General features: G+C 54.8%; 5 protein-coding genes across 5 annotated transcripts; all 5 read right to left on the bottom strand.

Annotated features, from left to right (window-relative positions):
• Nucleotides 1–204: 204 nt before the first annotated feature.
• Nucleotides 205–1,173, bottom strand: LMJF_36_2685 (conserved hypothetical protein; the record flags this gene model as incomplete). Its single annotated transcript, XM_001686794.1, has 1 exon — nucleotides 205–1,173. One exon carries the CDS (start codon nucleotides 1,171–1,173, stop codon nucleotides 205–207), a length of 969 nt encoding a protein of 322 aa, XP_001686846.1.
• Nucleotides 1,174–1,756: 583 nt separating this feature from the next.
• LMJF_36_2690 (conserved hypothetical protein) lies at nucleotides 1,757–2,776 on the bottom strand (the record flags this gene model as incomplete). Its single annotated transcript, XM_001686795.1, has 1 exon — nucleotides 1,757–2,776. The coding sequence occupies one exon, from the start codon at nucleotides 2,774–2,776 to the stop codon at nucleotides 1,757–1,759; it is 1,020 nt and encodes a 339-aa protein (XP_001686847.1).
• Nucleotides 2,777–3,701: 925 nt separating this feature from the next.
• On the bottom strand, nucleotides 3,702–8,018 carry LMJF_36_2700 (conserved hypothetical protein; the record flags this gene model as incomplete). Its single annotated transcript, XM_001686796.1, has 1 exon — nucleotides 3,702–8,018. One exon carries the CDS (start codon nucleotides 8,016–8,018, stop codon nucleotides 3,702–3,704), a length of 4,317 nt encoding a protein of 1,438 aa, XP_001686848.1.
• Nucleotides 8,019–9,086: 1,068 nt separating this feature from the next.
• On the bottom strand, nucleotides 9,087–10,802 carry LMJF_36_2710 (metallo-peptidase, Clan MA(E), Family M41; the record flags this gene model as incomplete). Its single annotated transcript, XM_001686797.1, has 1 exon — nucleotides 9,087–10,802. The coding sequence occupies one exon, from the start codon at nucleotides 10,800–10,802 to the stop codon at nucleotides 9,087–9,089; it is 1,716 nt and encodes a 571-aa protein (XP_001686849.1).
• Nucleotides 10,803–11,443: 641 nt separating this feature from the next.
• Nucleotides 11,444–14,260, bottom strand: LMJF_36_2720 (transportin2-like protein; the record flags this gene model as incomplete). The annotated part of the gene is made up of 1 exon (XM_001686798.1): nucleotides 11,444–14,260. One exon carries the CDS (start codon nucleotides 14,258–14,260, stop codon nucleotides 11,444–11,446), a length of 2,817 nt encoding a protein of 938 aa, XP_001686850.1.
• Between the last annotated feature and the right edge of the window lie 1,804 nt (nucleotides 14,261–16,064).

Raw genomic sequence — 16,064 nt, forward strand, 5'->3', positions numbered from 1 at the left:
TTTGTTTTTCTTTCCGTTTCGCAGAAGTTTGTTTGCTTTTTTCCTGGACGTGAGGTGCAGCGCAAGCACCACGGTGTGCGCACCTACATGCCTCAAGGTGTGATGACTGCTGCATCGCATACCTACGAAGTCAGGAAATGCATGGCGAGCTCAAATGCGATGAGGCGCGCGAGCAATGGTGTCATGTTTACTTCTGCTTCCGCCTCAGTGATGTCTCTGTGACGGGTGGCACGATGACTTTTCAGCGGGTGCCAACGAAAGGGCGTTTGCGGCATTTGCGTCTCCAAAAACACGGCACTCACGCACTGAGCTCCCAGGCTTCATCACCCAGTCTAAGCGGCGGCAACGGCCCCAGTCGGTTGGACTCACCACGGTCGTCTGTCCGTCCAAAGACCAGCGGGACAGGTCAGACAAGGTGAAGCTGCATTGAAAAAATGTTGCACCCGCTGCGTCCCAGTCGGACAAGTCAGCCCGGTGAAACATGCAATGAGAAAAATGCGCCCGGCGCGCTGCCGCTGCCGACGCGTCAGTAGACAAGAACGTACAAGAGTGAAACTGAGCACCTGCCATATTTGCCTTCCGCAAGTCACACAAGTTGAACGTGCAGTGCGCAAAGTAGGTTCCAAGAAGAACGGCCTCGGAAAGATCGCTTCGATTGAAGCTAGCAGACAAACGCGTGCCGGAGAGGTCGATCCTGTGCAAGTCGCGACCCTCAAGCACAGCACCGATCTCTCTCCGCGGACGCCACGCGGCTGCAGAGCTCAATGAAAAAGGAGACTTTTTGGCGGCCATGGATGGATCTGCTTCGGCAACCAGGAGGGATGAAGGATCAGGCTGCGTGGGCTCGATTTCTATAGCAGAAACAACACAATCGCGGAGAAGGCGCCGCGCGCAGTCTACCGCAGCTTCCGAGGTCGACCCGGGCTCCAGCGTCGAGTACCCCGAGGAAACAGACGACGCAGATCCAGCAGTGGAAGTCTCTGCCAACCTTGACGAGCGAAGCAGGACGAGCGCTTCGAGGATCTGGCTCACGGCTTCTGTGTTGACGCGGCGGCTCATGGCAGCACAATCGCGTCGTTCGTGTAGTAGTGCCGCCTCTGTGTTCGGCAATGTTGAGAGATGATGAGATATTAGAAAGCAAAAAAAAAGTAGGCGTGAAGTTGTGCCTCTCATCTCTGCGTGCACAGCACCCCTGTTTCAGCTGCACGAAAGTTCACAGCCAGCACGCTGAGCTCCAAATATTTGGTACGCAACCACGTAGAGGTGCACAGGTGCTCCTCCTCGTCATTACACTGCACGAGCAAAACCAAGAGCGCAATAAAAGCAAACTAAGCCGACACCGGAGCGCTACCGGGTGAAAAATGCCTACTGAAACGCAAAGACGAGAAGGGGCATGCATACGCTGCTGCGCTTCTGCTTTCCTATGTTTTTTTTTTGTTTTTCAAACTTCTCATAGCGCAAGTACACTGGTCATCCAAGTGAAGGTATACAATTTCAAGACACGGTCACGGGAAGAGGGCGGTGTTTCCTCAGCAGCCGACCGCGGCCTGCCGAGCAAGAAGTACGCCACTCAGACATGTACATGCTGCAGTGAGTTCTCGCGCGCGAGGAAAACGAAGCCCGTGAAGCCTTGGCGATGGACAGCACGTTTTGCGTGAAAACGAATGATCTGTGGATAGAGCAGAAAGAAGGACGCACCGTGCGCGGGCAGCAGTGCGTGTGACTCTCTTGCATCTATAATTTTGGTCTCTTCCCTTTACATTCTCCACCGTGTCGTTGATGACTTCGATAGGTGGCGGAACGGTACTGGCGGGCTGCTGTCGATGGAGCGAGCGCTTTTTGGATCGGCACTCACCACAAAAGGGCCTGATGCGCTCGGTGGGACCGCAGAAGATACTGGGGCACGCGAACCTGAGTGACGATCATACTCGCAGTACCCCGGGGAAAAGCAGGGATGATAAAAGCTCCCTTTGGCATCGATGTGGTGCACCGGGCAGACGCCGTGGCCGTGCACGTTGCTCAGAGTGGAGCTATCCATGTGGCCCGGCGTCACAGAGCGGTGGCGTGAATGGCTCTCACGGCTAAGGATTTCCGCAATCGCCTCCACATCCGCGTCCTGATTCTCTTCGGAGCCGTGAAGTACATGCACCGCCTCTCGGTTCAACGCGCACATGCCCCGCACAAACGCCTCCTTGAGCTTCTCGTTCAAGCTGGCATCCTTTGCTCTCTCCCCCTCCAATTGCCTTTGGTACCCCTCAATCTGCCCAAGTAGCTCCTGCTCGCGGCAGTCGCGTTTGTGCGCCTCCTTTGCCTCAAGCCGTTTCTGGCGAAGAGCTGCCGCAAACAGGCGCCACTGCATGTACGCGTGAAATAAGCTAAGCCGCCCAATGTGGATGTGAGCCTCCTCGGCGAGTCGGCGACGCTCCTGACGAACATCAGCACAACGCCGCCATGTGTGAAAGAGGCGCTGGAGGTGAAGGTTTGCGTGCATCTTCTGCAATTCCACTGCGGCCTGCAGCACTTGCACCTTCTTCTTGTGGTAACGCTCCTCTTCCACTGCCTTCGCCGCTTCAGCGTCCGCAATCTTCCGCTCCAGGTGTACACGCACCGCATCAAGCTCTTGCTTGACATCATCACGCACCTGCTGTGTTCGCCGCCGAAGGTACTCCTCTATCATAACCGAAATATGGTCATTCATGCGAGCGCAAGCGCCGCCAACGCTCTCGGCCACCTCAGCCACGAAGCTCGCATCGGTCTCTGCCTTTACAAGGGGCATTCTGCGGCACGCGATGATGCTGAGGCAGACAAGCGATCCTTACAAAGGAAGAAATAAAATGCGCCCCGCTTTACGGAATTCGCCAATCAAACGTCACGAAGGCAACGAAGATCCCGAAGGGCAAGAGGAACAGCAAGAACGTTCTGCCTGAATTTGTGTGTGCGTGTGTATTTTCTCTCTCCCACTCAACGGGCGATGGATTCTGGCCTGCACTCCGAAAAAAGGTGCCTTCAGAAAAGAAAGAAAGCCTGCCGATACCCCCTTCTCCCCCTATGCCCCTGCATGTTCACGCTGGACACAAAACCACCTCGCAAAGAGAGCTGGTGTGTAACGGATGCTGGAAACAGAGGGTTGTAGAACTATTAACGAATGGCACAGTCCAACACACGTTGCAGAGGAGCCTATGGAGTTCCTGCGTAAGGTGGCTCAGTGAGAATGCAGGCAGAATGTGCGCACCCACGCAAACATCGAAGAGAAAGAGGATGAAGAGAAGGGCGAGAAGTGGAAGGTGAGCTCCCCGCCTACCTGCCTCAGGTCACGAAGGGAAAAAAAAACGGAAAAAACTGTGCACCGTTTGTCTGCATCTCCAGCGTCTGGCAGGTCCTGGTTGCGCTCTCTTGTACGGCGGTAAATCCAGTCGACATCTGCGGAATCCGATCTTCTTGTGTTCTTTTGTCTTGGATCTTGAACTGAAACGATAGCTGCGAAGCACGAGGCCTTAAGATGGTGATGAAGCGGCATCTGCTTTAAGGAGGAACACTACAAAAGAGTCGAAAGCGCCTCACAAAACAAGCCAAACACTGCCTGTAGGGATCCGCATGTCACACACGCCGCCTGTGCGCCACACCAATGCCTGCTGTTTTGAGGCAAGTGGTGGAAAAGAGTGTCGTGCAAGGGAGAGGGGTACCGACGCACACATACGTGCTTACTTTTCAGCAAACATTTCTTTCGTGGTCAAGCTTGGTTGAGCGTCGAGGTGTGCGTCATCGAGGCCACCCTCCTTCTCCTGCATCTTCGCCGCCTCCTGAGGGTCTAGTGTCGTCCCGTTGACGCGCAGTTCCTCCTGCCTTTTGCGCAACTCCGTGTACTCCTTCGCCGCCATCTGCGTTCGCAGCAGCGGGTTGCGCGTGATTTTTTCGTGTAGCACGGCCTCCTTGTAGAGCAGTGCCGTTCCGTATGTGTACGCTTGCTGCGCAGGGTTCTCGAGGTGCGCTTCGAGGGCGTTGATCGTGCGATCAAGCTCCCTGCGGTCGATCAAGTGCGCCATCTTCTCGCGCACTTTGGTCAGCTCCTCCATCAAGACAAGCTTCTGCGATCGGTCGCCAGACAGCAAAATCTGACACAGGCGCCTCAGAGCATCGTTGATGAGGCGGTGGCCTCGCACGCGCGACGCCAACGCGCACTGGGTGTAGATGTACACATAAGCCGGCTCATACATGTCCCACATCCGTTGTACCTCGTCCCGGTCCTTGGGATGCACGCGAAAGGCAAAGTACATGTGAGTCCAGAAGAGGAAGGGATCAGAGCCTTCGTACTCCTTGGAGCGCCACTGCAGTATTTTGCGCCGGAACACCGTCTCTGCGACTGCATTAAGGGTGTTGTAGTACGGCACCAGTTCGGGCGTCACAGCGCCGCCGCGAGCACGCTGCTCCATATCTTTCATCAAAAGCTCGTTGGAAGGCTGCCACTTCAGACGTCGGTGCACCTCCTTTGTGATAGCCTCGCCGTAGGCAGGCAGGTTTGCGTGTACGACAGCAAGCCGGTACGGTAGCTCGCTGAACGGCTCGACCCAGTGGCGCGGCTCGCCTTGCGCAAAGAGCTTGTCCACCACCGTCTCCACATCCTGCAGGTGTTGCAGCACGTGGTCACCAGGCTTGTAGACACGGAGCATGTATTTTGCTTCTGTGAGTAGGGGCGCCTTCCACGATGCGGGCAGCCGCTCGCGCGCTGTGCGTACCGCCAGATGATACAAGTTCAGGCACTTGTCGCGGTAGGACCGGCTGGTCTGGAAGCGGCCCTGCCGCTGCATGAACTCCGAGTGCTCCCAATACAAGTCTCCCATGTAGCGCAGCCACAGGTGCTCTGCGGTTTCCTGAGTGAGAGGTGCGCCTTCCAAGAATACGCGCGCGCTCTCAGGGAACGGGTGGATGGACGGGTGCGTCTTCTTGTTGACATTTTCCAAGCAGCGGTCAGAGATGTCCGTCGCGAGGGTTAGACGACCTCGGCGTTCGTTGAACCACATGTACTCTGTTTCGTCTGTCATGGGGTACCAGCGCTTACTGCTGCCGGAGTGCCACAACGCTTCGGCCTTGTCGAGGTGCCCGGAGATCTCCGCAAAGACAGCATTCTCTCCATCGAGGAATTCCTTCTCATCATACTCGTAAGGCGGGTCTGAGTCGGGTACTGGAATCTGCACAATATCCTTGCCAGCCTTCGCGTAGTTGGAGAAGAGCTCGATCGAATCCTCGTAAAGCTCCTCGGCGCGGGAGCGAAAGCGGCTGTCGGCGAAGTCGAGGAACATGCTATGGAACTTCTTGCCTGTGTAGAACGCCAACGCACCGCGACACCACTGGTAAAACGCCCCCACCGCCGCATCGCGGGACGCGTCGCTGATACCTTCAACGCGGGAGGGGCACCTGATGTAGGCATCGTTCAGGTGACGGTGGAGAAACTCTTTGTGTGCCTCCAGCTGCTCGGCACTCTGGAACTCTGTGATCATGAACTCGCCCAGCTCATTCTTGATCCACTTCATGAAGGGCTGGGAAATGGCCTCATACTTACGGTCGCGCACCATGACCGCATAGCGCTGCACCGGGTTCTTGCGAATCGTCTCAAGCTCGAGGGAGGTCATCTCTTGAACAAAATTCATGAAGTTCCTCCCGAGAAGCTTGCTCTTCGCCGATGCGCGTCGAAGAATTTCGTCCGCCTCTGCCTTGACGGCGTTCGCCTCGGTGGCTCGATTTCCCTTGAACTTGTAAAAGTCGGCGAGAAAGTGCTTCGTGTGAGCCTCGAAGACGAGGCGAAACACCTCGTCCTGCTCCTTGGGCACCTCTGGATGATCGCCAACGCGCCCTTCGCGGAAGCGCTCCATTGTGTCGTACAGCATCTTCTCGCACTTGTCCTCGCTCGTCACCTGAGTAAGATTCCCGAATTCTGTCAGAGCCTGCTGAAATGCGTCGCGATAAGCCCGCCATGTCTTCTCGAGATCTTCCTTGTTGAACTCGACTGCGTCTACTGCTTCGACACCACGGTACGGATCCACAATGGAGTCCGTCTCCCACGGCAAGTTGGGCAGCAGAATATCAGAGTCGTATGACAGCTTCGACTTGCGCAGCCGCTCCTGGCGCTCGAGCCGCTGGCGCTCCGACCTCTTCATCGGCTTACCGTCCTTGCCCACAAGCTTCTTCTCCTTTGCCTCCTTCTCCTGTGCCTCAGCGGCTGCCTCAAGTGAGTCGTTCTTTGAAACTTCGCGAAACAGAGGCAGTGGCTTATACCCGACTACCAGCTCCGGCAAAGACTTGAGCTTGTGCATCTTCACTTCGTCAAAAGCAGACGCTCCGGACGGGGCGTCGTCCAGCGTCACCCGCTCATCGTCGCGCAGCGGCGGCGGAACGTAATACTCCTTTTCAGGCTGTTTTTCCTCCAAGGGGTCGTGCACCATACCATACTGCCGAATCATGGGCTCTGTCTCGACGAGAGTCTCGCGATACCACTTCGGCATCTCATTCAGCTCTCTGGATTGCGGAACGCGGAAGAGCTCGTTTGGCACATCCGGTTCCACGTTTTTCGGTCTCTCAGCGACATGGATAAACCCCCCCGGCGTAGACGCGCCAACAGCTCCTGAGCCCGACTCGTTGGTCGTCACAGATGCTTTGATATGGATCTGAGAAACTGCTGGCTGCCCTCCCGCTGTCTCCTCAAGAAGCGGAGACTCGATTTTCTCCACCATCTCTCCGTCAGCCGTCTTGCCGGCTTCCAGCGGCTGTCGCTCCGCCTCCAGCTCCTTGATTTTTTGGATATTCGCCTCAACCTGCGCACGCAGCATCGGACGGTCACCGTATTGCTTCGATGTGTTGTGGTGCGCCTTCATCATTGCTACTGCTGGGTCGTGGCCAGCTAGCCGCGCGGCCTCCGCCCCCTGCTCCAGCATCTCATACTGAATGTTTGCCTGGGTTGCGATAGCGGCGCCCTGCTCCACAGTAATGCCGGTCGGCAGTGGCTCCATGTCCGTCTTGGGGAAGCCAGATATCGGATCGATCTGTGCGGGGTTCAGTTCGCTCTTCCCTGCCGTGAGGGCCTGATGCGCCCCGTAGGCCTGTAGCTTTATCTTTGTCTTGGCCACTTCGAGAGGATCTGCAGTACCAGAGAGTGCCTGGTATGTCTGATCTGGGTCAAGATCAACGACGCCAGAGAGAATGCCGTGGTACACGTCGCCCATTTCAGACTGACGCTGCTCCTCTTCGTTCAACAGTGCCCGGTCCGTTTGCAAGCTTTGGTGAACGGCTTTGCGCTCCTCTCCCTCGATGAGCCACATGCGGTCCTTGTAGCGGGTGTCGGCAAGGTGCTTCCAGGAAGAGTCGGACCATCGCTGATCGGTAGGCAGCACCCGGCGACGACCGTTTTCATCGTAGTGGTCCAGGTAGTCCGTGTAGCCTTGTGGCCATATCATCCGATCTTTCTGAATCTTGAAAGACCGGTCCTTCCAGTGCAGATACCACTCCTGCTCACGCTCGATCGGATCCTGGACGAACAAGTCGAAGCGATCTCGGATATCCTGAATCACCTCCTCCGAGGTCGGGATGAGTGACTTGCGCCACCGGACCTCCCACGGCAGACCGTCGACGTCCTGCTGCTCCTCCAGCATGTCGCGCCTCATCTGCGGGGAGCTCTTTGTCAGCCGCTCGCCGGGGCCATACTCGCCAAACTTTGCCCGCATCTCACGCTCCTTGTCAATGTCGCTGCGCCGCCGAGCCTCATCGGACATGTCGGGCAACTTCACGTGCTCGAGATTGTTGAGCCCGAATTGAATGTGCGGCGTAAGATCAGGCGACTCCACGACAGAGATCTGGGAGCCGGTGTTGGGGTCGGCGTTGGGCTGGCCACGCTGGCGGTCGCGCGACCTGCCGAGGGAGCTCTGTGACTGATGACGCACCGCACTCCACTGTGTTGGATATCCAGCACACCTCTTACATGATAGTGAGAAGCATCGCGCAGAGCGCCCACTTCGTGCCTTGCTCATCATCCTTGAGACGTTCAGCGTGTGTGTGTGTGTGTGTGTAAAGAACGGCGGTCAAAGCACTACTGAATCCGCTGTGTTCTATCCCTCTTGCTTTCCCGCAGGAACTGCGAGTGGGACGGATGGTAACCAAAGAAGGCGGGAAAAGCTGAAGAAAAAGCTGGCCGATGAAATGGAGACCTTGGCGAAGGGATGAGAGCTGGCATGTAGACCAAACAAGAGCTTGCCGAACTAAGCCCGACTGCGCAGCCTCTCTTGATCTCACAGTACGCCCCTTTTCGCGTGGCGCTGCTCCGCCTGCTTGTTGCACCGACAAAGGAGCCGAGCTGCTGTACGCGCACTGACCCCTTTTTCTCCCGCCTCTCACTGCTTTCTTCGGTTTCGATTGTTTTCGTGGAAACAGACTGAGTAATACAAAAGAAACACAAAGACGCCACGCCCTCCTCGGCACTTCCACGTGCACAGCATGCCTTACAGAGACACAATAGCACCGGCAGAGGATTCCGGAAGATAGAAATGTCACAAGCGTTTCTCATTTTCTTCCCCCGGCGAAGTATACTACACTCCTGCTAGCTCATCGGACTGTGCGATGCTCGAGCGGCAAGCTGCGGTTCTTTCAATGGGAATGTGGCCTGTGTGCTTCAGATGCTCCCCAGGATTTGTCCTGTTGGAAAGGGAAAAGAAGAGCACTCTCTGTTGCCTGCATGTCTCGGAAAAGGACGCTAAGCACCAGAGGCCTGAAGTCACAGTGTAGACATGCACAAGACATACAGGAGATCGGGGGCACGCAAGAGAAAAAAAGAAAGCGTACTCAGCAATATGAGAAACCAGAAACAGCGTTCCCAAAGCTATCAACTGTGGAAAAACACAACAACGCACACAACATCGGGAAAAGAGAGAAGCGAGAGGGTGAAAAGGTTAGGAGACAGGGAAGCCCAATTATTACACGCACGCACACAAGAGAGATCGTCCGGCTCTGAGACAAAAAGAGCCTCAGTGCATTCCGACGCATCGGAGAGGACTTGCGGTGCCCTGAGGCGCTCCCATGCTCAGCGCCGCTCTGTCACGAGAATGCTATGAGATTGGAACAGTTCTCCGACCGTTTGCCTGGTCGCTGTTCCCGCCTCGTGGCGGCGCGGCCTTGCTCTCTGCAGCCTGTGACAGGCGCGGAGGACGCTCTGGGATAGCCTCGCCCTTTATAATCTTCTCAAGATCCTTGCCACTGAGCGTTTCATACTTGAGCAGGTTGTTGGCGATATTCTCCAACTCGGCGCGGTGGCTCAGAAGAAGCTCCTTGGTCTCGATGTAGGCCTGCTCAACGAGGCGATGTACCTCTTTTTCGATCTTGAGCTTCGTCTCATCTGAAATGTAGGCGCCTTCGGCGGTGTCGGGTGTACCATAGTCTACGAAGCCCATAGCGTCGCTGAACCCGAACTGTCGCACCATGTGGCGGGCCATGTTGGTGGCCTGCTGAAAATCGGAGCCTGCGCCGGTGGTAATATCGTCAGGGCCTAAAAGAATCTCTTCGCCGACTCGTCCCGCCACACACACCTTCAGGCGAGCCAGGCACTGGCGCTTGCTTTGACTGTACTTATCCCTGTCCGGCTGTTGCTGGACGAGTCCCATAATGCCGTTGCCGCGGGGAACAATGGTTGCCTTGTGGACAGGATCGGCACCCTCATCCTTCAGCAAGATAGCGCTCAAAGCGTGGCCGCCCTCGTGGAACGCAGTCACGCGACGCTCCTCCTCCGGCACAATCTTCTTGCTCTCGGCACCCATCATGACGCGGTCCTTAGCGTACTCTATCTCTTCGCTGGTCACTTTCGCCTTGTTCAGCACCGCGGCCCTGATGGCTGCCAGATTCACCAAGTTGCTAAGCTCGGCACCTGTGAAACCAGTTGTTCCGCGTGCGATATCCATTGCATTGACCGTGCTGTCTGTCTTGATTTTGTCAAGGTACACCTGAGCTACCTCCGCGCGCCCTTTCATATCCGGAGGGTCAACGGTGATGGTGGTGTCCAGGCGACCGGGGCGCGTGAGTGCCTTGTCCAGCGTTTCAGGGGTGTTCGTGGCGGCGAGGACAATAACGGCCTCATCGGAGTCGAAGCCGTCCATCTCTGCCAGGAGCTGGTTCAACGTCATGCGAGAGGTGCTGTGGTCAGAACGAGAGCGGCGACCGCCTAATGCGTCTACCTCGTCGATGAAAATCAAAGCTGGTGAGTTGGCCTTTGCGGCCGCGAAAAGTTCGCGAACGCGGCGGGCGCCAACGCCAACAAACATCTCATCGAACTCGCTTCCGGTGGCGTAGAAAAAGCTCACGCCAGCCTCTTTGGCAATCGCCTTTGCCAGCATGGTTTTCCCGCACCCTGGCGGACCGGTGAGCAGCGCTCCTTTTGGCAGCCGCCCACCCAAATTGTAGAACTTCTCGGGGTCCTTTAGAAACTCAACAATCTCCTCCAGCTCTTTTTTCGCCTCATCGCATCCGCGGATGCTGTCAAATGTGACCTCCAAGTTGTCCAGATTCACCGGCTTCACGTCGACAGAGCCGAACAGGCCAGATATGCCAGAGCGCGCAAATCCTGACTTGTTTGCGGGCTGGCCCTCCTGAAAGCGATCGTTGAACTCCTCGACCAGGCTGATGAAGCAGCTAAGAGCAATCCCGAAGAGCAAGAACATCCAGAAGCGGGTGGCCCAGGAAGCCTTCTGCGGTGCTGACACGACCACAATCGGTCTTTCCTTGGTCCCCAGATCACTTGGGAGTGGCTGCTGTTGTGGCTGCCCATACGACATACCCCCTTGTGGCAGGGGTGGTGGAGGAGCCGTATACGCAGCATTATACGGGGTCCACAGAGGTTGCGCGTAGTGTGATTGCGGCGGCGGTGGCGGTGGCGGAGGATAGGTCCCAGGGGCGGGGTAGTACGTGCGCCTTTGCAGGAACTCCGGCGCCACAATCAGCGTCGTTCGAAACTGGGATAGAACTCCGGCATGCACGCGAAGCACTGCTGTTCGTCGGTTGGCGACCAAAGTCGCGTCCCTGAAATACCTTTGCATTTCGAACGCCGGCACGTCGTCGTTGTTTGCGTGGCTTTTCTTTTCAGAAGAGAACAATAAGACTGTAGTAGTTGAATGCAGAGTTCGGGAAAAGGAATAAGAAAGGGAATGAGAAGCAAGTAGATGCAAACGCATGAGTGCACCAAGATGGTGACATGTCATCTTCTATTCCAAAAGAGACAAGATATGAGCACGGTTGTGGTGTAAGAAGCACCACATCTTTTTTTTTCGTGGAGAAGGTTAGATCGGCGATCGAATCGCTTCAAACAAAATAAAAAACATGTGAGCCATTTTGATAACACTGATGCGGCAGCTTCTGAGCGGCATAAGAGAAAAGCGTTTTTACACAAACAAGATGCCCAGCCTGCTTTTTTGTGCGCTTACTGCAGCTGATAAAAGGATACGAGCATGTTTCGGAAAGCCGCAGGAAGACCCTCGAGAATCGATTGAAAGATTCCAGGGCACGTCTTGCCGGCATGAAACAAAAACGACTGAATGGCCTCCTTTGTACCAGGGTAGTTTACTGCAGCCTGCTGCCAGCTGTACACGATCTTGATGGCAGAAGAAAAGACCCCTGAAAAAGCGTCTGTCGGCAGTTGGACCAGTGCTTGGAAGAGATAAATGGTAGCCTCCGATTTGTCAACCGTATTCTCCGCCTGCGCCATGAGCTGTGACATTGTATCAATCCGAAACAAGGCTGCGTAGTTCGGAACCGCGCCCAGCGCGCCACAGAGATCAAAAGCCATAGCCGAAAAGTAGTAAGAGGAGTCCCCAAAGACGTCACTTCGCAGTGCAGCGTTTGCAGACTTCAAAGCCTCCGTCGCAACCGTAGAGAGCTGGCCGGGGTAGCACGAGGTGGTCTGCCCAATGAGCCGCACCAGATGCTCCTTGAATTGCGGATCCTCGGCCTCAGATACTTCGCTGGTGGCCCACCTCATGAGAGTGTCGTGGAGGCCGGTAGGCAGTGCACCCGACCCAACAGCGCGAAGGAGCCCACATAGAATTTTGATCCCAGCTACCTTCACTTCGTGTATTCGCGAGGTCGTCAGGAAATGAGCAGCAGAAACTGGCAAAGCCCACGATGTTGACCTCAGCCACTCCTCAAGAATCGTCGTAGAGACTGTATTGGTGTATGCGCTGCAGATGAGCAGCGTATTGAAAACAAGGTCCGCGTCATCCGTGACGCTCCGGTTTTTGATGTCGGCAAGTACGCCGTTCCACGTGCTCAAATTCGCAACCGCCATCTCGTTGCTAGGATAGACCGAGATGAAAGCAATAATTGCACGGTCCAGCGAGAAAACGTCTTTGTCTAGCAGAACATTCGGTTCCTCTCGAATGTACATTGCCGTGTAAGACTGCTCGAACAATGATGCGCGGTTTGCCCTCTCACCCTGAAGTACAGAAGAGAGTCTCTCAGCTGTTGCCCGGTCATTGAGAAGGCTAATGAGCTTGTTCAGAAAATCGACCAAAAGGGAGAGATTAGTGGTCGAATACACCGACAGGCACGCGCAGACCGAATCTAGCAACAATGGCAAGTGAGGCATGACCACAGCTGTGCTTCCGTAGTTCTCCAACACCCCGTAAATCACATTTAATGCACTGACGCTCGTAATCTGAATCCGCTTGCTCGTGCTCTGCAATCTCGAGGCAAGGAGTGGAATAATCGTATCCATCGTGCGAGGGGACGAATTCAGGACAGTCTCACTTATCCGCGACAGAGACCACATAGCAATGCTCACAACACAGACATGCTCAGACTGATTGCTGATAAACTGAAGAAATTGATCCACTAAAGAGTCAAGTACCGCGCGCAGCTCATGAGCGCATCCGTTGGCGATCGTACCAACAAGAACAATACCGGCCTCCCTCTCGCGCCATTCACTGCTGCTCCACAACTGCTGAATGGGACCGATGAAAGCCTGGTATGTTGCATCACTTGAGAACATGCTGAGCACATCTACTAATTTCAAAGCAGAGCTTCGTAGCGTCATAGCCGCTGCATCATCGTCCAGCATGTCGTCCTCCGAAATATCCTTTGTTCCGCCCTTCACTTCAAAACTGACAGCTGTGCTATCTCGAACACGGTAGTCGTCTGTGTCCATGATGTTCGCCACCTCCTCTGCCGACAGTAGCGCGTACCGCACAAGGGCCGGAGCTAAGGAGAAAATTAGCTGTGGCACACCAGAAACGAGGAAAGCAACAGTCGTTTCCCCACCGTTGCGATCATACAAATCCACGGTGGTGGCTATCAAATCGATCGCTGCGGCGATCAGTTCCTGTTTTCCACTGATGCTATTCGGACTCCTGCAAATAATTTGAGCAGAATTAGTGATCCACCAGTTTTCATACCTCTGCATTTCGTTCTGACTCATCTGACCAAAAAAGTCAAAGTAGTCCAACAGAAATGAGCAGGTACGCAAAACAAGGATCACAAACGCCGAATCCTCACCACACGAACACTCCAGTAGGGATGTGCAAACACTCGACAAGCTGTGGCTGGCTTTTGACAGACCCATCTGTAGCGGCGAAAGTGTGTCGACATTCCAGTCAAGGAGTGACGCTTGTTCGTAAATGTTGAAACACATACGAAAGGCGGCTTTTCTTATCGTCATCGGGGCACTCTGGGAAGCAGCAAGCTGGGAAACTCGCAGAATAATGTGCTCGCTAGATTCGCCGATTTGCTTGGACACATCCTCCACCAGGTACTGAAGGCAGTACAATGCAGCGAGAGTCTTCAATCCCCCGCCTGGAAGCAGATCGTTAAGCAAAATGCTTGGAAGATCACCAACACCCGAGCCTACCCACCATTCAAGCGATGTCAACGCCGTTACCTTTACAACCACTTGCGCCGAAGTGCGGGCTATTCGCGTGTCGGGCGGATTAGTAAGCGACTTCAGTGCAAAACGCGCAGCTTCCTTCACCGCACCTTCGCCAAGGGCATGACGGGCAGATGCCAAATTGTTTTTTAGCGCGATTCCAGCGAGTTGTCGATACTGAGCCCACGAAACCGGGAGCACCATATCTGTCACAGGATTTGTATCGGCTCCGAAAACAGTGGAAAGCAGAATACAAAAGGCGGGGTTTGATTCGTACTGCTTGAGCTGAGCATATGCCGCCTTTGAATTCGACACCTCCACGCCATTATTGTGAAGTAGCTGAATCACACTCACCAAATCGCCTTGAGTTGGTGTATACATGATGGTCAGCTATTCTATGGAAAATGGTGTTGATTAAGTATGAGGGGCCTTCGAGGGAAAAAAGACTGAGAAGGCAGCGGTGGTAAGGAGAGCGTGGTTAAGAAGTGCGGGCAAGATCGAATCGACAAATAAGAGCCGTCCGGGCAAACGTGCAAGGAGATAATACATGAGTAGTTTTGGGTCATCAACAAAAAGCAGGCTATCTATGAACTGAGAACGGCACACATCTACAAGCAGAAAGTGGTATTTGACTACTTACTCACTGCTTGAAGAAATCAGCGCAAAATGAGCAAGCTCGTTTCTACTGGGTTTCGATCCCTCTCTATAACTTTTTGCAGCGTGTCCACTCTCTGCCAATACAACATGAGTCGGGCTCCAATCCATCCCCTGTCTGCCACGGGCCCCATTGCCTGGCGCACTCCAGCGGGAGACACACAGTCGTTAGTGCAGTGCTGGCCCAGCCATCGGAGCACGGCCTCTGCCTCAGACTCTACCCACCCACCACCAGTAGGCAGTGCGAAGGCCAGGTGGGGCACGTTCCAGTCACGCCGACACCTTGCCTAACATGTGGATGACACAAATGTGTGCATTGTCGCAGATCGCACCGACGCAGCGCCATCCAGGGCCTGACCCTTTCACCACAAGAGGTGGGTCAGCGTTGGCTGCGATAGAAGACGGCTGTTTAGCTTCCCCGGGCAGAGTGGTGCGCTGAACCCTGATACCCCGCTGAGGTATCCCCCGCTATCCGAGTCTCATGCGTCTGCTAGCATCTAAAACCTTTCAGCTGAAAACAGCGGCAGTGGGCTGTGCATTTAGCGACTTATTTCCTGAATAAACTAAAACCAAATGGAAACTGAAACACTATCACCTGTATGTACTCGAAGCTTCGCAGCAGGTTTTTTGCTCATTGCACACTGCTCACAAGTGTCCAGATGAGAAGCGCAGACGGATAGTATTCAAAAAGCCCGTGCCAGATAAGAGAAAGTTGTTCTCGGATACCTGACTGTCATGGGAAACGCTCCCCGATGCGTGTCGCGTATTTTCAGTTGCTCTGCGCACACATCATCCTGGACACCTTATAGAAGGAGCAAAGGTGGCCTCGCCTTCTCTCAGCTGTAGCCGTGGATGCTCGAGTAAACACGCCTGTGGAGAAGGGTCAAGCTTAAGTCATGCCTTAATAGGTTTCGCTTCAAAGGGGACTCTCTATGCGCGTCTCGTGTGGAGACTCGCGTGTCCACCCTCCGCCGTTTCCTCGTTGACTCAAGGCCGCATTTCACATTCACAGCTTCACGTTGATCCATGAAATCCGTGTGCTCCTCAGCTCTCAACGTCGTCGACGAACCCGAGAGCGCGGATACGCAGATACCTACATCTTCCAAAACTGGCGGCCGTTGGCCCAGCCCTCCTCCGCGAAGAGCGCCGAGGTGCAGCTCACCCAAGTCTTTTGCCTTACAAAGAGAAGCTGCCACTGTCCGGTTTTATTCCGAACCTCAGGCCACCCTTCCACGACCGCGATCTTTTGCCCCGCTACTCCAGGCAGCAGTTGGTAGAGTTTTCCTTTTTCACTGCTTTTGGGTTCTTCAAAAAGCTCGTACTCTTGAAAGGCAAATCACCTTTCGCATATTTTGCCCCATTCGAAGGCTATGCAGAGACTCTGAAATTAGCTGGGATGAGCTTCACCCGAAGCGGATAAGAGACCAAGTAATCTGGCGGCGGCATGGCATAGTGGCCACAGTCTCAGCTTTTTTTTATGTGGTGGACACTCCTGCCCTCAAGACCACGCATGGCTTTGCCAAAAACGAAA

The sequence above is a fragment of the Leishmania major genome, chromosome 36 (genome assembly GCF_000002725.2).
Source record: "Leishmania major strain Friedlin complete genome, chromosome 36".
Lineage (NCBI taxonomy): Eukaryota > Euglenozoa > Kinetoplastea > Trypanosomatida > Trypanosomatidae > Leishmania > Leishmania major.